This window comes from Myxocyprinus asiaticus, chromosome 37 (genome assembly GCF_019703515.2).
Source record: "Myxocyprinus asiaticus isolate MX2 ecotype Aquarium Trade chromosome 37, UBuf_Myxa_2, whole genome shotgun sequence".
Classification (NCBI taxonomy): Eukaryota; Metazoa; Chordata; class Actinopteri; order Cypriniformes; family Catostomidae; genus Myxocyprinus; species Myxocyprinus asiaticus.
In genome coordinates, this window is record NC_059380.1 from 31,550,255 (window position 1) to 31,576,742 (window position 26,488).

Genomic DNA, 26,488 nt, shown 5'->3' on the forward strand with positions numbered 1-26,488 from the left:
ACTACTGAAAGCCCAGGGACAAAATATCCCTAACATAATCAGCTCCCATAGCATCAGCTACTGATGCAGCGTTGAAGTGACCGACTTGAAAGGGAACAACGTCTGAGGCAGTTACATGATCATACACATTGAAAAGTTATTAAACAATCATTGTAAATGCACTAATGTGAACCCATGAACCTTGCTTAGCTGTCTCAGATTTGTTTGATTAGAGTTGAACTGAACTCTACTGCACAGCAGATCTCCACACTCACTCCTGTTTTAATGCAACTCATCTAAACACATGAGACTCACCTAAAAACATGAGACTCACTTGCACCATAGTAAATAAAAGCATAATTTTTATGATGAATAAAGTTGTTAAACTGGTCAACCTTGTTTTCTAGAGATCTTCCATGCAGGTCCCTCTAAAGACAGATCCACATCTATCTGCTTGTCTTTAGTAGCACGACCAAGTGTGATCTGAAATTGTTCAAAACAGTTTGTTATTCACAGCTCTGTCCTTTTCATTTAAAAAGGATTTAAATAATATTTTACTACTATCAACCCTAGAATGCATATTTAACTTCACCCCCATTCAATGCATATGTGGGTCAAAAAAGACCCAGTTGAAATCTAGATGCTTATTCTTTATAAAACTACTTATTTTTTTCAAGGAAAAAATTGTATTTTTAATTACAATTTTTAAATAGTTGATATATCTTTTATTCAATTCTGAAGAGTTTCAGTCACTTTGAAAATGGAGTAGAAGTTTTGGGTGACAGTGTAAAGTCTGTATAACAGAAATATTTTCATTTGGTGGTAAAATATAAAACGTCTCAACTCTACCCTCACAAACACATAAATATTAGTACAATGGACTAGGATCAAGTGCTTTTTACAAAAAAATTGAGATAAACTAGTGAAATGACAACTTTATGTACAAATATTGCCGAATATTATTGCTACTTTATTTGTTGTATGGAGTGGTGAGGCGTACTGAAAAAAATTTAAGTTGCAGGTTCAAATACATTAAGAAGTCGTCCAGGAGCTGTTACCATTGTACCCTTGCTGTGAACTAGGTATCTAACCTCAGTTTGCTCCATGGGGATGGTCCCTTTAATGGGTGTAATGTCCAGCACTTTGGATAGAAGCATCAGCTGAATCACAACTTTCTATACTTGCATACTACACATAAATATAAACATAAACATTGTATTTAACAATATTTAATAACGTAACAAATTGAAACTGAAAACAATCAATGTATTATGAAAATAAGTTAATATTAATATGGCTGCGTAGTAATTCCTCAATCTGGGTGGTGGAGGACTAATCCCAGTTGCCTCCGTGTCTGAGACTGTCAACTCGCGCATCTTATCACGTGGCTTGTTGAGCGCGTTGCCACAGAGACATAGCGCATAGGCTTCACGCCATCCACCGCAGCATCCACGTTCAACTCATCACGCGCCCCACTGAGAACGAACCACATTATAGCAACCACGAGGAGGTTACCCCATGTGACTCTACCCTCCCTAGCAACCGGGCCAATTTGGTTGCTTAGGAGACCTGGCTGGAGTCACTTAGCATGCCCTGGGATTCGAACTAGTGAACTCCAGGGGTGGTAGCCAGCGTCTTTTACCACTAAGCTACCCAGGCCAGGATTAATTTTATTGTTGAACAAACAAAATGCTCTCAATCCATCCAAAATGTTACTGAACCTCAAACCTGAATGTTTAACAAAGAAAAAGTGAGTTTTGTCTTTCTCAGGGGAATATACGTATAAGTGTGCACAATTATTAGGCAACTATTAGTGTGCACAATTATTAGGCAACTAAATTACAAAAAGAATTTCTCCCAACTCAATTGTTTATTCTCAATTTTTAGAGTAGGTGCAACAAATAAGTAACACAAAATGACAATTAAATAACATTTCTGGCCTTTCAAAAATATTCATTGACCATTATAGCCACATTTCTTTTCAATAATTGCCATGAGTCTTCCATCCATGGAGTCTGTCAGTTTCTTGATCTGTTCACGTTCAACTTTCACTGAAGCAGCAACCACAGCCTCCCAAATGCTGTTCAAAGAGGTATATTGTCTTCCCTCACTGTAAATCTCAAGTTTGAGAAGGGCCCACAAGTTTTCAGTAGGATTTAAGTCAGGTGAGGAAGGGGACCAAGTCATTATTTGGACATCTTTGAGGCCCTTGCTGGCTAGCTGGCTAGTACTTGGATGCATGTGATGGAGCACTGTCCTGCATAAAGATCATGGCCTTCTTGAATGCTGAGGACTTCTTCCTGTACCACTGCTTGAAGAAAGTTCTTTCCAGAAACTGGCAGTAGGTTTGAGAGTTGAGTTTCAGTCCATCTTCAACTCAAAAAGGTCCAACTTTTGATAGCAGCCCATACCAGTACCCCTCCTCCACCTGGCTGGCACCTGACTCGAAGTGTTGCCCCGTGTCCATTAGTGATCCGCCACTGGCCCATCCATCTGGTTCATCAAAAGTCACTCTTCATTTCATCTGTCCATAAAACCTTTGAAAAATCTGTCTTCATGTATTTCTTTGCCCAATCTTGATGCTTCAACTTGTGAATATATTCAGTGGTGGTCGTGTTTCAGCCTTCTTGACCTTGGCCATGTCTCTGAGCACTTGGCACCTTGTACTTCTGGACACTCCAGGTAGGTTGCAGTTCTGGAATATGGTAGCATTGGAGGATAATGGGTTCCTGGTAGCTTCATGTTTAATTCTTCTCAAGTCTTTTGCAGTTAATTTGCGCCTTTTCTTCTCCATAAGTTTTTTGAGCCCCAGCTGACTATTCGCAACAAAACGTTTGATTGTCCGGTGGTCATGCCTCAATAGTTTAGCTATTTCAAGAGTGTTGCATCCGTCTGAAAGGCATTTTACAATATTTGACTTTTCAATGTCAGTTAAATCTCTTTTTTGGCCCATGAAGCTGCCTAATAATTATGCACACCTTGATGTAGGGCTTTACTGGTTGTTTAGATCAGTGTTACTATCAGAAATAATTGATAATTATTTCTTTAGTTATTAATTAATATTTAAATTAATTAATTGAATCTTAACTCATTAAAACCTCATATGGGGCTCCAGTAAATGTAGTGTGCTATGTTTAGGAGCGGGTTTGGTAATTAGCAATAATTAATAATTATCAAAGACAATTATTAATTATTAAAATCAACAGAACATTGATGAGAATCAATGTTAGCTTTTTCTAATCCTTTAAATCAACAATTATCAAAGATAATCGTTAATTGTTAACATCGATGAAACATTAATTAAAATTAACACTAGCTTATTGATCATTCAAATTCAACAATCATCAAAGATAATTATCAATTATCAAAAATCAATAGAATATTAATAAGGGTTAATATTGACGGGGCACCACCCTGGAATCAGGGACTAATAACCAGATAGTATAACAGTCTCAATATTAGATTGTTTTCTTAGGAAAATCGACATCCGAAGAATATCGATTTTCGGAAAACAAACAATGAATGAAGGCTCGAATCAGAGCACTGATATCCCGTCAGCATGACACAGGGGTATGCAAAACAAACCAAAACACTTCTCTTTGTAATATAACAAAGTTTATTTATGCAGTAATATCAATTAATAATTATTACAATGCAGTCAATAAACTTCTGACTTACAACTACAAACTAAACAGTGATATGATTAGATATGGAAATCAAAATAATCCTATAACACATGAGGGTGTGTATGAGGGTGTGTGTGTGTAAGGAGGGACGCGCACAAAATGGCGGACGTGACTCGTGGAGAGTATGTCACGCGAGACTTCCGGCCAGAGAATATGGCCGCGAATGTGGGCGGAGAGAAACCAGTCAATGGTAGCTTAGGGACAAAGCTGAGCTTTATCACGAAGCTATCTACTAGCCAAAAATGTGTGCAAGAATGTTTGTGAGGGGTCGCGCGTGCGTGCGTGCGTGCGTGTGTGTTAGTACAGGAGAGAGAGAAGTGACAGCCCTAAAGCCGATTTCGCGATTGTGGGAGAGAAAGCAGCTGTTAGTTTATCACTCAGAGTTGCGGTGGATGGCTCGTAAACAGTCCCGCGGTCTTCGATTCTTTAATGGATAAACTCAGTGTGCCGGTCTCACCTGCGATGGCGGAAACGCACAACAGTCCAACGTGGTTGGACTACAATACAACAAATCTCATTCGTGATAATTAATACCCTGAGTGTTAATACCAATGAGCGGACTCGATGGTCCGTAAACTGTACAAGCAATAACCTTGATACACAAGAATAACACACTATAATATTCTATCTCTGCCCAGATGTAAACCTCTTACTTGAATCGCATGAGGACGCAGAATGTGTGTTCATCCGTCCTTTAACTCTGACTCCGTTCCTCGAGGCTTGGGTGATGACGGGAGGCCGTTTCCTCACTCTGTCGGCGGGCGGTACGGCTGCTGATTCTCGGCAGGCTGGCGGAGAAATCAGAAACGTCGACTTCATTGAAGATGGAAGAAAAATCTTTTCTCTCTTCACTTCTACAGGCAAACGGATGAAGATGCGGACTGCTTGACGGTCTCCTTCGGATCCGTTAGAGTGTTCAGTGGAACTCGTCCAGCGAGATGGAGATTGTATGGCCACAGCTTCAAGTCGGACGTTACTTCCTTGTGCCACGAGGCTGCACCTGAGAGCAGCGATGAGCTGCGTCTACACACGGCGAGCAAAGTTGCTGGAAGCAAATCCCGGAAGCATTTCAGAGGTATTTCTACTCCTGATGATATCATGATTGAGGTGCGTTCTGTCATGTGCCTCATCCAATAGGAGTTGAGAGTTCGATCCTTTAGTGAGCAAGGCTTCATGGGATTTGTAGTCTGTTTTGGACTCCCTTTGTTTGATTTTGCCGTGGTTTTTATCAGTAAGATTTATGACTTATGTGGGGGCCTGAGTTAGGTTTTACGACTGTGTTAGGCCTGCCTTTGTCTTCTATCTGAATACATGAGGCCCAACATTGATATAAGGTGTTAGTCACTTTTGCCACACCCTCCCTCATTACACAAATACATACCACCTGAAAATTATTGAATCCAATAAGCATTTGAAGTTTATATGGTTTGGAGTTGGAAAATGTGCATGGAAATAATAAGATCAGAATACTCACTTGTCTAATAATTGGGCACGCAGTGTTGAAAACAAATATGGGTTAAATAGGATCCACATATGCATTCTAGGGGTAGTGATGCAAATTATCTTATGATTTAAAAAATATTTAACTAAATGTTGAAAGTCACTTCACATGATAGAAGACACCTTGTTTGAGGAATAACTAGAGTGTTACATCAAAAGACCTCTTCATGTTAAAATGATGTCCTAAAAACTAGTTGCAAGGTCATTTTTGACCCACATCTGCGTTCTAGGGTTATCTTTGTGAAATAAATTGTAAAGCAAAATGTGACTGTTCTAGAACTAATTCAGGAATGTCACTGTAAAAAACACAGATCACAGTCCCTAACCTCTCGAGAGCGCATCAGATATCTGACCATCCGTCCACGTAAAGCTGCCAGTGTCTGATTATCAAAGTCCGGTGAATTCATGCCTGAAATAATAATAGTGACATCACACAATCACATGAGCACTGCAGTGAACACACTCATCTTATCTTAGACAATAGTGTTCTTCACACCTGTAATACTGTCCACTAGCACCTGCCAGCGAGGAAGTTCCTGCTCCAGTTGTCTGATCTCACGCTTCTGATGTCTGTCTGAGATCATCAGCTCTACGACACACCAAAACATCATTCACTCACAGAAACATGAAAGAACATTAACATACACATATTTAAATGATGAGGAGCAATGAGAGGCTCTATGAAACAACTCACCATGCTCCAGCACCTCATCTCTGCTGTCCCTGATCAACAAATTAACATGAGTCAATAACACATGATACATCAACAGAACACAATTAAAAAGACTGTTAGGGATGTATAGTTAAGACAAAAGTTTTTGCTATTGCATTGTTCATGATGCTGAAATAATTTAAACAGGAACATTAGACAGACATTGATTATTTGAGATTATTGCTTATTATTTCAAATAACTAGGGAAACAAGGCAAGTTTTCTTCATGACTGACTATAAGAAGGGTAATAATATAATGTATCATTAAAATAGTGATTGGACACATACAAATTGGTGTGTCCAATACAACATTGTATGTGTATCCACATACAAATTGGACTCAAGATGGTGCAGAGTATGGCTGCTACGTTGCGAGCTCCGACACAACATTGTAGTGTTTTGTTTGTTTTGTTTACAATTCTTATGTTTTTTGTATTGGATGTTGTCTGCCTTGTTGTCTACGACAGACAAACACTTTTGGACATTGGTTCAGCAATTACACACTGTAAACCGGACTTCAAATTCCTCAATGCCGACCCGCTGTTTACAAACATACCAGCGGAGCCCTTTGTCTGGGCTGCCCAGCCGTGGAAACGTAGGAGGAAAAGGGGAAACAGAGCCGGTGTTCTCATCAGAGTAAGACGCTGCGCAAATCGACCCCCACTACCCAGTATTCTACTGGCAAATGTTCAGTCTCTGGATAACAAGCTCTGCGAGCTGAGAGTGCGGATCTCTTTCCAATGAGAGATGAGGGACTGCTGCATTATCTGCCTTACAGAAACTTGGATGTCTGCTGAGATTCCAGATTCAGCCACTGAACCTGCGGGGTTCTCCGTGCACCGAGCGGACAGAGCGAAAGACCTCTCAGGTAAAAGCAGAGGTGGTGGTGTATGTTTTATGATCAACAAATCCTGGTGTGATCAGAGGAACGTACATTCTATCAAGTCTTTCTGCTCTCCTGATCTGGAATTACAAAATACATCAGCACTGCACTTTATTACTCTTACTCATATCTCACACCAGACTGTCATAAATTATATTATTATTATATTCTCTCTTAACAACTTACTATCAACCGACAGCTGACAGTTCATTATATATTGCAAGATAATTATGAAATAAAATTTAGTCTTACTATGTACCTGGTGCTAACTATGTGTTAGCATTTATTTAAAAAAAATGTATTTGGTTCATTTCTGTGTGAATACATAGGCTATACTTCCAGTGTGCAGGGCGCCGGCCAAATGAGTGTGTATGTAGGTCCTTAAACTTTTGGCAAGCAGGTGACCCGAGGCTGCTCTCTATTTGGTTGCTTCAGATTTTCCCACAGGGCACAGATCTTGTTGGTTGTGTATCAGTATTTTTTTTCATTTTTTGGCCTCATGTGATTGGACGATTCACTTTCCCGCTCAGCAGTTCATTAGTTGACTGATTGTTAGATTGTTAGTTGAGATTGTGAGATTGTTAGATTGTTAGTTGTGATTGTTAGTTGAGATCGTTAATGCCGTTGAAGTTGAACCGCCAAGTTTCAGGTTGGCGCAGCATTTCTTCCAAATTAAAGAAAATTCAGTTTTATTTTTACAAAAACAAAAAACATTCACAAGGTGTTCACCTGAAGAAAAAAAAAAGGATAAAGGAACTTGGAACGGATCGGCCCAATTTACACAACAGTCGTCAAGTGATCGAGGACGAGCTTATACCTGCGCTTTTTCCAGCTTGTGTTATGGCAAACAGAGCTGGCTAGCTGGATGCAGTGTCAGTAATGCCTTTTAGTGTTTTCCCTGTATGCAATTTCAAAGTCCCGGCACCAAAGCGTTGAGGACAACAATGGGGGTACGAGACTTGAAACATCTTTCTGAAAAATGCAAACATCATAAAAGTAGCCGCAGCCATCTAGACAATGCTATGAGGCTACGGTTTTTTGGGAAGCTTAGCATTGCTGAACAGCTTGATAAAGGCTACATGATTGGCATTAGAAGGCACAATGAAGAGGTGACAAAATCGACACATCCTGTCTAGAATAATAGACTGTGTGAAATTTTGTGGCGCCTTTGAGCTGGCTTTGCGTGGCCACGATGAGAGTGAGAGCACGGATAAGCCCGGGATATTCCGTGGGTTGGTGGATTTTGTTGCTTCCCTTGGTGGAGTGTTGAAAGAGCACCTTGAGAATGCCATTGTGTTTAAGGGAACTTCGAAAACTGTGCAAAACGAGCTATTGGACTTTATGTTGTCTGTTGTGAGGGAACAAATAATCAAAGCAGCACAGAGCAGCGATTTTCTCTCAATCCAGGCAGATGAGACAATGGATATTGCCACACAGTGCCAACTTGTGCTTGAGCTTCACAACATTGATGCCAAAAACAATGTGCAAGACAGATTTTGTGAGTTTATACCTCTGCAGTCAGCTACAGCTGATTTCATTGCTACAGCACTAAAAGAATGTCTTGCTGCCATCCTTCCTTAGGATCAGAAGAGTAAGCTCATCTGCCAGGCATATGATGGAGCCAGCATGATGAGGGATGCCACTGCAGGTGTTCAGAGGAAGATACAAGATGTGTACCGAAATGTCCACTACTTTCACAGCTGTGCCATCAATACCGTGTTTGAGCACAGAGAGGACCTCATCCGCTGTTTTGAAAGCATACGAGACTCGGGTAACTTTGACCCCATTACTGTCAGAGTCATGCTGCTGGAGGATCAGAATTTTAAGTTCTTTCTGTAACTTTTCCACCACATCATGCCACATGTTGACCTCCTCTATGCCAAACTCCAGGAGGAGGACATAGATTCAGTCCATATCAAGGGAAGCATCCAGCAGTTCCAGCAGGACATACAAAAGATCAGGTGGTAGCTGTATTCCTTCTTTTCCTATTGTTGTTGTTGTTGTTATTATTATTATTATGCTAAATTTTCCTTCTCCTTTGCAGAAATTCTCTCCATTCCATGGTTGACCAAAGCAGTATAGGTGGTTCTCAGCCAGTCACTTAGTCCAGAGGTCCATGAAAGGATTGCAGCAGAGGTGATTTTTGTTGTAGAAATTAGTCACAGTCCATGTTACAGTGGAGTATAGTATTTTTATTTTAAACTTTTAGGAAGATGTGCTCCGACATTTATATTTAGCATCAGATAGAGAGTTGTTTACTATGCCATGTATGTATGATCAACAGGAGGAATTTAATTTATTACGAGGGGTCCCTGTCACAGGGGGATGTAGGGCCCTCACAAAATATAGCCAGGGCAAACTGGAAAACGTGTGAGATGTGTCCTGAGCAGGAGTCAGAGCGCATGGAATGTCAACAAGAAATTAGAGATTCATCAAAAGAACTTATTTTTTTATTTTATTTCACACATTATACATTTTGCACATATACAGTGAAATTCTTTTTTTCACATATCCCAGCTAAGCTGGGGTCAGAGCGCAGGGTCAGCCATGATATGGTGCCCCTGGAGCAGATAGGGTCAACAGTGGCATCTTGGCAGTGATGGGGTTTGAACTCCCAACCTTCTGATCAGTAACCCAGAGCCTTAACCGCTGAGCCACTGAGCATGTTGATCGATTTGACAGTGGTGTTTAGAGAAAGTTAGTGGAAAAAGACAGAGACTTTCCATGTATTTGTTACTAGAGTTGCAGGAACAGGAAAGTCACATTTAATCAGAGCTATTCATTATGAAGCGACCAGATTATTATCCCAAATTGCAACTGCACCAGACAAAGTTTCTGTTCTATTGACGGCACTTACTAGAATTGCTGCTTTCAACTTGGGTACGAAGACCATTGTAGGGCTTTACTGGTTGTTTAAATCAGTGTTACTGTCAGAAATAATTAATAATTATTTCTTTAGTTATTAATTAATATTTAAATTAATTAATTGAATCTAACTCATTAAAACCTCATATGGGGCTCCAGTAAATGTAGTGCGCTACGTTTAGGAGCAGGTTTGGTTATTAGCAATAATTAATAATTATCAAAGATAATCATTAATTATTAAAATCAATACAACATTGATGAGAATCAATGTTAGCTTTTTTAATCCTTTAAAAAGATAATCGTTAATTGTTAACATCGATGAAACATTAATTAAAATTAACACTAGCTTATTGATCATTCAAATTCAACAATCATCAAAGATAATTATCAATTATCAAAAATCAATAGAATATTAATAAGGATTAACATTGACGGGGCACCACCCTGGAATCAGGGACTAATAACCAGATAGTAAAACAGTCTCAATATTAGATTGTTTTCTTAGGAAAATCGACATCCGAAGAATATCGATTTTCGGGGGAAAAAAAACAATGAATGAAGGTTTGAATCCGAGCACTGACATCTCGTCAGCATGACACAGGCGTATGCAAAACAAACCAAAACACTTCCCTTTGTAATATAAACAAAGTTTATTTATGCAGTAATATCAATTAATAATTAACACAATGCAGTCAATAAACTTCTGACTTACAACTACAAACTAAACAGTGATATGATTAGATATGGAAATAAAAATAATCCTATAACACATAAGGTGTGTGTGTGACAGTGTGTGTGTGTGTGTAAGGAGGGACGCGCACAAAATGGCGGACTCTCGTGGAGAGTATGTCACGCGAGACTTCCGGCCAGGGAATATGACCGTGAATGTGGGTGGAGAGAAACCAGTCAATGGCGTCTACCAGTTACCGCGTGTATTCACTTGTACGATAACTTAGGGACAAAGCTGGGCTTTAGCATTAAGCTATCTAGGAGCCAAAAATGTGTGCCAGAATGTTTGTGAGGGGTCGCGTGCATGCGTGCGTGCGGTTAGTACGAGAGAGAGAGAAGTGACAGCCCTAAAGCCGATTTCGCGATCGTGGGAGAGAAAGCAGCTGTACGTTCATCGCTCAGAGATGCGGTGGACGGCTCGTAAACAGTCCCGCATTCTTTGACTCTTTAATGGATGAACTCTGTTTACCTGTCTCACCCGCGATAGTGAAATTGCACAACAGGCCAATTTGGTTGGACCACAATACAGCAAAACAAATTCGTGATAATTAATACCCTGAGTATTAATAATGAGCGGACATGGCGGTCCGTAAACTGTACAAGCAAAAAAACCTTGAAACACAAGAATAACACTATAATATTCTATCTCTGCCCAGACGTAAACCTCTTACTTGAATCGCATGAGGACACAGGTAGAATGTGTTTTCCTCCGTCCTTAAACTCCGACCCGGTTCCTTGAGGCTCGGGTGATGACGGAAGGCCGTTTCCTCGCTCTGTCGGCGGGCGGTACGGCTGTTGATTCTCGGCGGGCTGGCGGAGAACTCAGAAATGTCGACTTGATTAAAGAATGAGAAATCTTTAATCTCTTCACTTCTGCAGGCAAACGGACGAAAATGCGGATTGCTCAGCAGTCTCCTTCGGATCCGTTAGAGTGTTCGGTTGAACACAGAGTAATCTCAACTCGTCCAGCGAGATGGAGATTGTATGGCTACAGTTTCAAGTCAGACGTTACTTCCTTGTGCCACGAGGTTGCACATGAGAGCAGCGTCTACACACTGCAAACAAAGTTGCTGGAAGCAAATCCCGGAAGCATTTCAGAGGTATTTCAACTCCTGATGATGTCATGTTTGAGGGACGTTCTGTTGTGTGCCTCATTGAATAGGAGCTGAGAGTTCGATCCTTTAGTGAGCAAGGCTTCATGGGATTTGTAGTCTGTTTTGGACTCCCTTTGTTTGATTTTGGCGCGATTTTTATCAGTATAATTTACGACTTGGAATGTGGGGGCTCGAGTTAGGTTTTTACGACTGTGTTAGGCCTGCCTTTGTCTTCTATCTGAATACATGAGGCCCAACACCATCCATAGTACATTTTCAACCGGGACAGATTTAAAATTGCCTTACACACCTTTAGGAGAAGAAAAAGTAAATACAATGCATGTGGTATTTAGTGACTTGCATATACTGATTATAGATTACATTTCTATGGTAAACCACAGCCTAATAGCCTATGTCCATGGTAGGCTTAGACAAATAAAGCAGACAGGTGACTACTCTCCATTTGGTAAAGTTAGTATAATTGCTGTGGGAGATTTTTTCCAATTGCCACCTGTGAGAGGAAAACCACTGTATTTGCAAAACGCTCCATTGGATTTGTGGAACAGCACATTTGCTCTGTCAGAAATAATAATCACTGTTAGACAAAAAGACTCAGCTTTTGCGGAAATACTGAATAGATTGCATACATGAAGAAAGAGTTCCCCACTATCACTTAATGACTTAAATATGCTCAAAAGTAGGGAAACTGGTCAAACCTCTTCCGCTTTACACATTTTCCCAACAAATACGCAAGTGGAAGAGCATAACATCAAACAGATAATTGCATATTGCCCAGACCACATTTGTGTAGAGGCTCAGGATTGTGAGAAAAATCAACAAACTGGACAAATACAACTTAAAAAGGGACACTTTTCCAAAGTATTTAATTCCTGTTTACCGGAAAAGTTTCTATTAGGTAGAGGTGCGCGAGTCATGTTAATGAAGAATACTGACATCTTAGTATTGTAAATGGTGTCTGTGGTACTGTAACAGATGTGGCCCTTAATACAAACAACACAATTGTGTATGTAGTATTTGTTCAGTTTGATGATGATAACATTGGGAATACCACTAGAAAGCATACACCACCACCTAAAAACAATGAATTCCACTCCAATTACTTTAGAGAAAGAGCGAGTTATCAGCACAGGTGTATTGCGTAAGCGGTTCCCATTAAAGTTGGCACTGTACACAAAGTGCAAGGATTAACTGTCAATGAAGCAGTCATATCACTAAAAAAAGATTTTTGCAGCTGGACAGGCATATGTTGCTTTAAGTCGATTCAAGACTTTAAGTGGGTTGATCATTCAAGAGTTTGCTGATAAAGCAATTTATTGCAAAAACAACATCCAAGAATGTATCAACACAATGCCACAGTTTGACCTTTATAATATTTCACCACATAACACCAACAACTCTTTTTCAATTTTCCAAATGAATGTTCAGGGTTTACAGTGTCATTTGCTAGATTTGACGGCTTCAATCCAATCCTATAATCAGGGTTGGGAGGGTTACTTTTGAAATGTATTCCACTACAGATTACAGAATACATGCTGTAAAATGTAATTTGTAACGTATTCCATTAGATTACTCAAGGTCAGTAACATATTCTAAATACTTTGGATTACTTCTTCAGCACTAGTAGATTTTTTCACTTGTTTTGACTATAAAAACTTTGCCAGTACAGTAAGACAAAATACACATGTTAAAAATACATTCTCTGAAAAACCTAAATATGTTATGCAGTGTTGTTTCTAAAACAAGATAAATCTAACCGATCTTGTTTTAAGGATTTTTAGATATTTTTACAGGAAAACAATACAAAAATTATCATCAAGAATACGATTTTTGCCCTAATATCAAAGGTCTTACTGGAAAAAAAGAAATTTTCAATTTTGAAACGTGAATTTTCTTGATAAAAAATATGATCGTGGCTGGTAACGTGCATGTAAAATGGCTAGAAATAGCATTTTAGCTTAGCATAAAGCTGACAATTTACACAAGGTTTATTTCTATTTCTTCTGCTCCAAACAGACTTCAAACGTACTTCTCTGTCTGCTCATATGAATGTAACACATCATAAGAAAGTGTTTCACCGCTGTTCAAATGCACTTTGGATCGCATCATTTATATGTATAAATGTTTTCCATCTGAAAGGACTAAATATTAAATTAAACAAATGACAATAAAATGCAAAGTAATCTCTTCAGTAATCAAAATACTTTTGGAATGTGACTGTATTTTAATTACCAATGATTTAAATTGTAACTGTAGTGGAATACAGTTCCTTATATTTTGTATTTTAAATATGTAATCCCATTACATGTATTCCATTACTCCCCAACCCTGCATAGTTGTTATTTACAGGCCACCACAATATCACTTATCTTTGTTTCAAAAATATATTACCATAATCTGCAATACATTAAACAATATGTCAGATAATAATCTTTTTAATTGGTGATTGGAACCATGATGAATTGAAAACAAACACAATGTTTGCATTGATGGCAACCCTAGGCTATGTTCAGTGTGTCAAAGAACCTACCATTGAAAATGGAACATTGATTGATCATGTGTACAAGAAAATGACATCTAAATATACTACCATTGCACAAGTTATGCCAGTATATTTCAGTACACATGAAGCAATTCACTGTACATTTTCACAAATATAACCGTGTTTCTATAACATATAAAATTGTGTAACTGAATACAGCATCTGCCAAACACCATAATCATATCCATAAATACTAAAGTGTAAGTTTATTCCAACTTATATTGCCTAACAAATATGTATGGTAACAGGGTAATATTTATATTATCATCTGCAGTAGTATTCTGGTACAAATTTCATATATAACATGAACAAAACTTGGGTCTGACTACTTGGTGGTTGACGCAAACGGACCATGAACATAGTATTAGACTGTGCTTCTGGATCCTTGTTAAACATCCTTGTGTTCTGACCACAACAACATAAAAAATTTTTTTAGGTCTGACTACTTGGTGGTTGAGGCAATGAACCACAATCATGGTATTTGACTGTGCTTATGGATCCTTGTTAAACCAGTACCAGACCATAACAGTTCTTGTGTTCTGTCCACAAAAAAAAAAAAAAAAAAATACTCAAAACATACTCCTAAATATTTATGTTAAAATCTGCAATGCTAGTTTGACAAAAATGTTCTTGATAAAATACAAAATATGTATGACTACTTGGTGGTTGAGGCAATGGACCACGATCATGGTATTAGACAGTGCTTCTGGATCCTTGTTAAACCAGTATCAGATCACAACAGTTCCTGTGTTCTGCCCACAGCAACATAGCACAAATATATAATAAAAATAAATAGATAAATAGATCATCAATATAATTTAGTCATAAAAAACAAAAAGTCCCCAGTAACGGTACTCTCAGTTATTGAGATAGGGTTTTTATGGTGTATATTTGTAACTCAACATTTAAATCACTTATCAGTGATTTCTTAATGTATTACTGAAGCTAGAGAAAATAAATGACATCAAATGAAATGTAAATAATTTTATAACTATACCTCATTGAAATCACTGTGTGTGTGACCAGGAATGGCTTCAACATACAAGTTTGTGGACTATTTTTCAAAGCATATATGCCATGGAAATCCAGTTTAACAGATCAAGTATGCTTTTACAAAATAGTAGACTATTGGGCATTTGTGTAGGCAACTTTGAAGCAAATCAGACAAAACTTCTACTAGTGGATCAAAGTGCAGAACACCTTTTCCAATATAGGTGGCGCTATAAGCATTTTTCATGAAAGCCAAATGGGAGTAATCAGGAGTGGCTACTGAGTAACTGCTTGAAGTTTGAGACCCATCGCCCTAACCAGCACAGAGTTATTACCACTTCCTATTTGGCATGTCATCATTCACTGCCATAGCAACCCCTTAATGACATACTGTATCAACAGACCATATTCAGATTAATATTGCACCTTAATTTGTAGGGTTTGGTGACTATGTTTCAGGCAAATGACAAACACTCTGGTACCCCAGATAAACCCTAAAGACATATCCATATAAACTCTACTTCAAAGTCCAGCATAACTATTTCAATATAGGTGGCGCTATAACTATGACTCGTAATTGCCATGTTGGTGTAATCAGGAATGGCCCATTGGTAACCATGCACAATTTGAAGCTGACCAGACCAAGCATGACCAAGTTATACCCACTTCCTGGCTGACTTCCTGTTGGGTGGAGCTTAAGACAATAAAAAGTGATTTGATTTGATGACTGTCAGCGCAAAGTTGTCCGGCTTGATGAGATCTATATATGTACAGAGTTTAGAGACTCTAGCTGAAAAGAGGTGTGCTACAGAGCATCCCAAAAATGCATATTTTAAAGGGAGCAAAACAGAGCCACCCCACAGCCCTAATGGTTAACAACTCTGATGTGTGTGCCAAATGTCATGTAAATGTAAACATTCCAAGTGCCTCAAAACACACCTAATATATAAGGAAAGGAATAATAACATTCAATGTGTTGCCATGGCAACATTATAAAAGATATCAATAAATCCTTACCAATTTCACATCAGCATTGTCCTGACATTATTCTAAACATGTTTGAAGCAATTCAGGTAAAAATGAGAGTGCTATTCCAAAGTCAGTAAAAAATGCCACATTTCTTGCTGCCAGTTGGTGGCACTATGACCGTGCCCAACAATAGTCAAATTCATGTGATCAGCCCCCAATACAAAATATAAATCTCAATTTTGATCTAAATCAGACAATGCACGCCGAAGATATGAGCACTTCCTATTTCAAATTTTTCACCATAAATTTATCGCCTGCCATGGCAACACCATTCTATATTTTTTAAATCTGTTTGCAATTTAGCATCTTTGATGTCTTGGCATGATGTTGGCCACGTTTGGTGCCTGTCACATAAATCCCCTAGGAGGAGTATTTCAAATTCCAGAGCATGCATTTTTTCAAACAAACCAAAATGGTCGACTTCCTGTTGGCTAATACAAGCTGTCAAGGTGAGAACAATGTCCCCACCAAAACTTGTGAATATCAGACAAACTCTGTGGCAACCACAGCAATAAACTCATTCGGAAATGTTAGGGGGTGCTATAGAGTCCACTGGCCACACCCAAGACAAATGACAAAAGAATTATAAAATCTTGCCAAACTTTGACGGGTGTGCCAAGTTTCAGGAGTTTTTGAGTATTCCAAAGGCATACTATATCATAGGCATACAAAGGGACAATATCATCTGGGCTTTGCTCTCTTCGGATTGTTCCTGACTTCCACAAAGCACACACTTATCATACGAACATACCCTTCACTAGCCCATTGTGGCTCACTGGATTTCAGCCTTCTGCAGCTAGCACCATTGACATTGAGAACTTTGTTAATAAAACCATTGAACTGTCATCTCTGCTTTTGGGTCCTTTGTCCCCCCCATGACACTATTGATCCACGACCTTGCCACAACGTCATCATGATGGACTAGCACCGTTCCAAAGTTACATTGTGGCAACAAATATAGGAATTTCACTTTTCCGGTTGTCAAAATGTAATCAGTTACATTGCCACAACTAACATGTAATTCTGTGGAATTCTGAAGGCCTGACGTGGTGGAGCTGCAACTCACGTGCTGCTTCGGCTAAGGAGCATGACCTCTTGCATGTAATTTGTGAAACAGTTGTCACAATTTGCTTGTAAGCAGAGGAATAAATTCTGATTGGATACATATATATATTTTTTTAGATGAATTAGGAGTGGAAATCGATTGAAAATACATAGGCAAAAAGGTCAATGAGAAAGGATGAAAAAATATTTATTTATTAGGCATAATATGCCAGCAGAGAAGGCTTTGCTGGCCCTGAGAAATTGCCACTGGCCATATACGAACAAATACAATTAGAGTTCATATATTTGAGCATTTATGTACACATTTAAATTCCGCAAGTGTTTAAAAAACATGTTACATAAATGAAAATTTTCATTTTTGTCATATTGTCATATTCTGTATATTGCATATATCTACTGTATATAATTGACATTTTTATAGCAGTAAAAACGTTTATAAACACTTTCAGCATACAGGTGTCCAGCATATATTGCCATTTTCAGATTCAAAGCCTACTGTATTAATAGCACTTAAAATTCTAATCACATTTTATTACACAACTAATGGGGATTTTAAGTGAATGTTATGGATTCTTTGTATAAATGCAGGTTTTGTGTCTCATTCTCAGCATGCAGGGTGAAAATTAAACGCGAGCTGCGATGTACACTACCGTCAAAATTTTAAGGTCACTTAATCTTTATTTTAATTTTTTTTTCCCACATTTTAGAATAATAGTAAAGTCATCCAAACTATGTAATAACAGAAATGGAACTGGGAATTATGTTGTGACTATAAAAATCCAAAATAAAACAAAATTATGTTATATTTTAGCGTCTTCAAAGTAGCCACCCTTTGCCTAGAATTTGCAGAAATTTACTCTTGGCATTTTCTCAACCAGCTTCTTGAGGAATCACCCTGGGATGCTTTTTAAACAGTATTGAAGGAGTTCCCATCTATGCCTGGCACTTATTAGCTGCTTTCCTTTATTATTCAGTCAAAGTCATCCAATTAAAAATCCATTTTCCATCCATTTTTTTAAAATACAATTTTAGTTTTGTAATGAAATCAATTAATATGTTGGCACAATTATATTTTTGTCTACAAAACTCTTTTGAAACATTTAAGAATATGCCTTCAGATGAAAAGGTTTTTAAGATCATGAGAAACATTTCAGTCAAGTGACCCCAAACTTTTGAACAGCAGTGTATGTGTGCTGTCTGCAGTCCCGTGAAAGTTTATAAGGATTTTGGTAGTGAACGCACAATGTGGAGGAGACGCTACACTGTTACTATGGAGATGATACAAATATCATAACATATTCCTTCCTTTGTATTTAGCAAGTATTTAAACCCAATGTCAATCACTCTCACCTGTCTTCATCATTTGTGCTCGCTTCTGGTTTGTGCCATGCTTGGTATTGTTGAAGCATTCATTTTTGGCAAAGATTGAATCTTTCACCACATCAAACTCAAACACATCTCTCAGTCAGGAAATATCAGATTTGGTCTGATATTTAAACCAGGGATGCAAACTACTCACCTTTCAGCTAAAGTCACTTTTTCTGAAGCTAATTTGACCAAATTGTTTGGTAAAATTTCTAAATTGTCCTTATTAAAATCACTTTAAATGGTTACTTTAAGCTTAAAAACTTAAACTAAAAACTTGAAACTCAGTTATCCTCGATTTATCTACAGCAATAGCAAAACGTAGCAAGATACAATACAAATCAAATAAAAATAGTAAAAGTTAGTAAATAAAATTAATATCAAGAACTTATAAAATAAACATAGGCTACACAACCAGTCCAAAGGACACTGACTAAGTTGTTTCTCATAATCTTAAAACCTTTTGATCTAAAGGCTTATGGTCAAATGCTTGGGATTATTTCTGCACTCAAAAATAAATTGTGCCTAATTATAGATGTCTATACAAACCTTATATTTATTTATTTGAAGTAGCCAACAAGTGTCCAGCATATGAAATCATTCAATACTGTTTAAAAAATATCCCAGGACGTACCTGAAGTTGATTGAGAAAATGAACTGTGTGCAGAGCTGGAATAGATGAAAGGGTACACTGAAGAAGTTCAAATAGAAGATGTTTCTGATTTAATTTGTTTTGGTCACTGCATAATTTCCATACTTTTGTGTTACTTCTTAGTTTTGATGATGTTATACTCTAAAATCTAAAATGTGCAGTAACAAATAATAATAAATAAGCAAGTGTGATCAAACTTTTCTACAGAGTTCTATTCTGAGGGGCCGTTCACATCGAGCACGTTTTTTGTGTCTGTCCGCGCTGTTTTATAAATGATTTAAATGTAAAAATGCGCTAGATAGACGTCTTTGACGGCTTGTTTGTGTTTTTATATGCCATGTCAAGTTTAAAAGAGCCTATACTGTTAATCGTCTCGAGTCAAGACACATACGTTTTGCTCTTTTGTTGCGCTGCGTGTAATTTTAGAGCAAAAACAAACGCATTCAATCATGTGAACGGCACGTAACATGATTTCAAACACTCCTCTGTAATTTCAAATAAACATTTTGAATATTAGCTAATATATAGGACTATGCAATTACACAAACACCAACACAAGTCGCACCAGCTTCTAGCAGAAAACTAATAAATGTATTCAGAACTGAATACAGTGGCAGTTCACTTGCGAAGAAATGTAAAAATTAATATTTTATGATGTTTCTTTTAATAGCACAAATCAGCATAAACAAATGACACCGGTTCGGAGCGATTTGGACCACATGGGGTTGAGAGTTACGTCACTGCTGCCGAATACAAGCTGTTATTTCTAATGAAGGGAAATAGATACAAGATTATTTTTAACGGAACAAATCAGCACAAATCAAACACAAATGAACGACACCGGTTCGGAGCGATGTCACTACTCCCGAAAAGTTTCATGCTATTTCTAAGGAAGATAAATAGTTGCAGTGTTTCTTTTAATGACACAAATCAGCACAAACGAATGACACCGGTTCAGAGCGATTTGGACCAAATGGAGTGGAGAGTGACATATGAGTCACTGATTGTTTGGGAGTCATTCAACAATGGAGCTTGGCTGACCTCTATTGGATATTTTCTTGTAACACACTGGCAACTGACTATCAACCGACAGCCTGAATGTCAATACAGCACAATACAACCTACTGTATATTTTATATATACTATTTTTATTGTATAATGTGTATTCTATATTGTATGTGTATTCTATATTGTTTGTATTGCATACTGTACATTGTTTATTATTATTTGTATATTGTGTAGTGTGTAATTGTGTATATTAGATATGTAAATTGTGTTGTGTAAATCTGATATTTATTGTAAATTGGTATGTCTCATCACTGTCATGACTGCTATGTTGCTCGGAACTGCACCCAAGACTTTCACCCACTGTTGCACTTGTGTATATGGTTGAGTGATGATAAAGTGATTTGATTGATTTTGATTTGATAATTGCCACTCAGAACTGGGTTAGACATATAGATTTGATTTTCTAATGTTTTTACATTTCAGTTGATATTTATTATATTTTATTTATATAAAAAATAAAAAATATTTTTATTAACAATAAATGATGACATCCATCTGTTTTGACTGCAATAGTCCATTACATGACATCCAAAGTAAATCTCTGCCCAAAAACATACAAACTTGTATAAAAATCCATAGAACTTCCATTACATCATGAAATCTATAAACACAATGACGTCATCCTATTTATCCGACAATCTATGCACGTCTAATGTGCCCTTTGATAAAACAAACCATATAAATGCGTTTAGTAGAGTGTCTGGAACAGAAGTATCGCACCCCTGATGATTTCTGAATAAAACTGGCTTCATAGTTTTAGAAAATAGCGCGTGAGAACAGCCGTTTCTGATGACGTCTGTTCATGCATAGGCAAATTTGTTACGGAAAAAAAAAAAAATCTACCAATAGCACTCTACAGGGTTGTAATTTATGAGGACATGTAACCAATGAAATTATGAATATGGCAATATGTGGTTGTTGATAGTTCTTATAAATTATCGCGTCATTTCATAAGTGAGAACACTTCTCATTGGAAGATTCAAATGCGCGCTCTCTGTCTCCTTGTCAATGCTGGCCTTTTCAGAAAGGCACCCAGACAAGCACTTAGATAATGGCTTAAAGAGTGCAAATTTTTGCTAGTATCACTTTCAAATTTCAACATATCTTGGTAAGATTAGGGCTTTAGACTGTTGTGCTTTTAGGTGTCTATCCCACAGCATTGTGTATTTATTTCATAATAAGTGTGAAATATGATTTTTTTTTCTTTTTATCTTTTGTGTTTGCACTTCTTTATCTCTGTGTTAGTAACAGATTGAGTAATTTTGAAGATTTCATAGTAAAGTTTCAAGTGTTAGCTTTCTAAAGATACTTGTTGATACTATGTGTTGTCAGAGGGACTCATGAGCAGTAAACTTTTTATTTTGGGTATGTCATTTACCCAGTTCCTCACCAAAGTGGGGGCATCAGGTAACAGGTTAAGATATCAAGAATCCCTTCAGAATTTTAAATCTGCACTGTCTTGACATTATTCTAAAATCTTTGGAAGCAATTCAGGTAAAAAAATAATTCAAAGTCTGTTAAAAGTGACACAATTCCACCAGTTGGTGGCACTATGACCGTGACCCACAATAGCCACATCAATGTGATCAGCCTGCAAGAACAAACATTTGGCTCAATTTTGATGTAAATCAAACAATGCACGCAGAAGATACAAGACATTTCCTTATTCCAATTTTTTTACGTTATTTTATTGCATCGCCATGGCAACACCGTTCGATATATCAAAAATCCTTCCAAAATTCAGCATCGTCAATGTCTTGGCATGATGTCGCCCACATTTGGTACCTGTAACATGAAATCCACGAGGAGTGTTTCGAATTCCAGAGCATGCATTTTTTGAACAAACCAAAATGGCCCCCTTCCTGTTGGGTGGAGCTAATACAAGCCAAGGGGAAATATGTCTGTCATGGTGAGAACAATGTCCTCACTTGTGAATATCAGACAAACTCTGTGGCAACCACAGTGATAAACTCATTCGAAATGTTAGGGGGTGCGATGGAGTCCATTGACCACACCCAAGACAAATGACAAAAGAATTATAAAATCTTGCCAAACTTTGATGGGTGTGCCAAGATTGAAGAGTTTTGAAAGATTTAATATGCATTTACAAACTAGGGGGTGCTGTGGAACCAACTATGCTGAATTGCAATATAAAATCTAAAGATGTCCTAAGACAAATGTATGTGTAAACTTTCGTAAGTTTTCAGCCATCTTAAGCCCCTCAAAACACCATGGGAAAATGTGAAAATCCCACATTCCATCCAACATGGCTGACTTCCTGTTGGGCAGAGTCAAATACAACCAAGTGAACTTTGTCTAACATGATGAGAGCAGTAACCATACCAAATCTTGTGCACATCTGAGCAACTTCATCTCAACCATTGCCTGCGTATGGAGGCGCTGTAGAGCTCCTTGACCACACCCAAGCCTAAACACTACATGACTTTTAGATTTTACGCAGGTCCGATGTGTGTGCCAAGTTTCTTGAGTTTTCAAGCATGATGAATGCCTTATAAATGGGTGAATGCGTTAAAAATAAAAATAACTGTGAAAAACATTCCAAACCAATAGGGCTTTAGCACCTTCGGTGCAGGCCCAGAACCTCCGGTGCTCGGGCCCTAAATAATCTTTAGAAGAACAATAGGTCCTCGCACTTTCAGTGCTTGGGCCCTAATAATTGTGAAAAAACATTCCAAAAACAACAGAGCTTTAGCGGCTGCACCTCCGGTGCTCGGGCCCTAAATACATATGTCTTTAACTTCAGGATCTATTCTTTGCTACAAGATTTAAGCAATAATGTTTTAAAATCATCAAAGACAAACAATGCAGTTTAACTGGAGGCATTTTCATCAGAAATAAAAACCTCATATGTTTTTTCCCACAATTTATTGTCTTCTTGATGTAGCATTGTTAGCATCATCTGTTCTTCAGCAAGGTATTTTTTAGGGCTGCCCACGACCAAAGATTTTCCAAGTTGACTAGTAGGCGTTAATTTAAGCCATTAGTGGACTAGTCACACATTTATGATATTAATTTAATTACTTTAATATATATATACTGGGGGGCATCAGAAAATGGTCTGATTTCCAGGGCTGAGAAAGAATGTTATAAGTAACATTGCTAACACTGTTCTACATTAGAGAAATACTAAACCGTAATAATGAGCAGTTAAAATATACAAGCGCACGCACGAAGCGAGCCGCAGCGACACTGGCAAAAGTAGTAATGATTCTGAATGTGTCGGAAAAACCAGCAAGGAGACTGTCTGAACATTTTGTTAATTTATAGAGAGAAATGTACATTAGGGTTGTGCCGACAGATGATGATCTCGGGGATCTACGATGGTCAGAGTGATCACCAACAGCTGATGCTTTTGACCATGTCAAGACAATATTTGGCTCATTTTCCCACTAATGTATTAAATTAATAATTCTTATTAGGCTATTATTATTATCAAATTAATATTCCAAATAATTTGCCTGCAGACACACAGACACGCGCTTGAAGAAACACACTTTATTATATTATTTAGCACAGATGACAGAAAAGCCATCTATACGCATCTCTGACACGCTGTTTGTACGGAGGCGTGCGGTCTCGTGGAACACACGCATATAAAAGGTTCTCACTCTTTCTTTGTTTGTCTTCTGAATTTTTATTTGCAAGAACAGTATCGTCTATGAGTGCTGCGTTCGCTTTATTTCCACAGAGCAGTTCCTTGTGACCACAACACTGCAGCCTATACATCGGTGATTAAAACATAAAATACAAAAACACCCCCTTTAGCATCAATGACAGCGTGCAGTCTTTTGTAATAGTTGTCTATGAGGCCACAAATTTTTGCAGGTGGTATAGCTGCCCATTCGTCTTGGCAAAATGCCACCAGGTCATGCAAAGTCTTTGGTCGTCTTGCATGAACCGCACGTTTGAGATCTCCCCAGAGTGGCTTGATGATATTAAGGTCAGGAGATTGTGATGGCCACTCCAGAACCTTCACCTTTTTCTGCTGTAACCACTGGAGGGTCAACTTGGCCTTGTGCTTAGGGTCATTGTCGTGCTGGAAAGTCCAAGAGCGTCCCATGCGCAGCTTTCTTGCAGAAGAATGCAAATTGTCTGCCAGTATTTTCTGATAACATGCTGCATTCATCTTGCCATCAATTTTCATAAGATTCCCTGTGCCTTTAGAGCTCACAAACCCCCAAAACATCAGTGAGCCACCACCATGCTTCACAGTGGGGATGGTATTCTTTTCACTATAGGCCTTGTTGACCCCTCTCCAAACATAGCGCTTATGGTTGTGACCATAAAGCTCTATTTTGGTCTCGTCACTCCAAATTACAGTGTGCCAGAAGCTGTGAGGCATGTCAAGATGTTGTCGGGCATATTGTAACCGGGCTTTTTTGTGGCATTGGCGCAGTAAAGGCTTCTTTCTGGCAACTCGAACATGCAGCTCATTTTTGTTCAAGTATCGTCATATTGTGCTCCTTGAAACAACCACACCGTCTTTTTCCAGAGCAGCCTGTATTTCTCCTGAGGTTACCTGTGGGTTTTTCTTTGTATCCCGAACAATTCTTCTGGCAGTTGTGGCTAAAATCTTTCTTGGTCTACCTGACCTTGGCTTGGTATCAAGAGATCCCAGAATTTTGCACTTCTTAATAAGTGATTGAACAGTACTGACTGGCATATTCAAGGCTTTGGATATCTTTTTATATCCTTTTCCATCTTTATAAAGTTCCATTACCTTGTTACACAGGTCTTTTGACAGTTCTTTTCTGCTCCCCATGGCTCAGTATCTAGCCTGCTCAGTGCATCCATGTGAGTCTAACAAACTCATTGACTATTTATACACAGACACTAATTGCAATTTAAAAAGCCACAGGTGTGGGAAATTAAACTTTAATTGCCATTTAAACCTGTGTGTGTCACCTTGTGTGTCTGTAACAAGGCCAAACATTCAAGGGTATGTAAACTTTTGTTCAGGGCCATTTGGGTGATTTCTGTTATCATTATGATTTAAAAAAAAGGAGCCAAACAACTATGTGATAATAAATGGCTTCAACTATCCTTAAATAAAAGACAGGGTTTTTTTGCATGATCAGTCATATTTTCAAAATCAATGCCAAAATTTCACAATTTCTGCCAGGGTATGCAAACTTTTGAGCACAATTGTATATCATGAAGGAGGGAACAAAACAAATTTATTCACACACAATGTATTTTCCCAGACAACGAAATAACCATCCGGTAGAGGATGCACAGATGAAGTAGGTTCTTTGCCAGAGAGATGTTGACAACTGTTGTAAAGCCATCTTTCAAAAAAGTTGAACAACACACATTTTAATTGCATTTTAATTTTATTAGCTTAACCCTAACCCTGTTTAATGAAAATTACCCCATAGTACCACCTAGCATCCAACCAGCGGTAATACCGGTGTTCGTCGGTGTGGAGTTTTTTCTGTGACCAACCGACCAATCAAAACTTGGTCGACCAAGACTCCTCTCATCAACTAACATTTGGTCGACTATCAGGGGGCAGCCCTAGGATTTTTATTATTCTGGTTGCACTGCACTTTATAGGTGTGAAGATGGGGAATAAAAATATTTTCTAAAATGTGTATAAGCTTGCCCCAAAAAACATCCCAAAATGCTGTAACACATTTGTCCTAAAGATGGCAGCAAAGGCTCTGTAAATGCCCTCAGAGTTGGCTAATTATTGAAATTTCTTCCTACTCTCTTTATGACTTCATAAACTGTAACAGTGGCAGTAATTTAGAAAGAATACTTGTTGGTTGGTAATTTTAAATGTTGCAGGTGAAATTGACATTTTGTCATCACTACATAATTTGTATGTTTTTATCCTTCTCTCTGTAGGTCTGCGGTACCATACTGGGACACCCCAGGGAACGGTTCTCCATCACAAACCACATTGTTAATGCCACCCTGCTTCAAGGGGACAGGTGTGAACAGTACAATATGGCATTTCCTGAAGATGCACTGAGCAACACCTTGAAGGCCTATCCAGTGCTCAATGGAAGTGCGCTGAAGTCAGAGCTTAGTCTCATCTACAGCAAGGAAGAGTTCAGAGCCTGTTGTGGTGCTGTGGACCTACATTCAGAGAATACCACTCTACTAAAGATCCTCATCACCACACCCATGACCACAGCAGAAGCTGAGAGGTGCTTCTCAACCTTGAAAAGAATTAAGACTTTTCTGAGAAACAACATGACCCAGGAGAGGCTGAATGCATTGGCCATGCTGCCAATGGAAAAGAGACTGGTGACGGAGATGACTGACTTTAACCAGAATGTCAT

The 26,488-nt window shown here is 38.2% G+C and overlaps 1 protein-coding gene across 1 annotated transcript in view; it reads right to left on the bottom strand.

The window, feature by feature from the left end:
• Window positions 1-26,488, bottom strand: part of mcrs1 (microspherule protein 1) — a 92,572-nt gene that overhangs the window by 24,168 nt on the left and 41,916 nt on the right. Inside the window, exons 10-13 of the mRNA XM_051676646.1 lie at window positions 5,860-5,888; window positions 5,662-5,754; window positions 5,492-5,574; window positions 375-462 (exon numbers count right to left, since the gene is read on the bottom strand). Of these exons, the coding sequence (XP_051532606.1) occupies window positions 375-462; window positions 5,492-5,574; window positions 5,662-5,754; window positions 5,860-5,888 (293 nt within the window). The remainder of the gene's footprint in view (window positions 1-374; window positions 463-5,491; window positions 5,575-5,661; window positions 5,755-5,859; window positions 5,889-26,488) is intronic.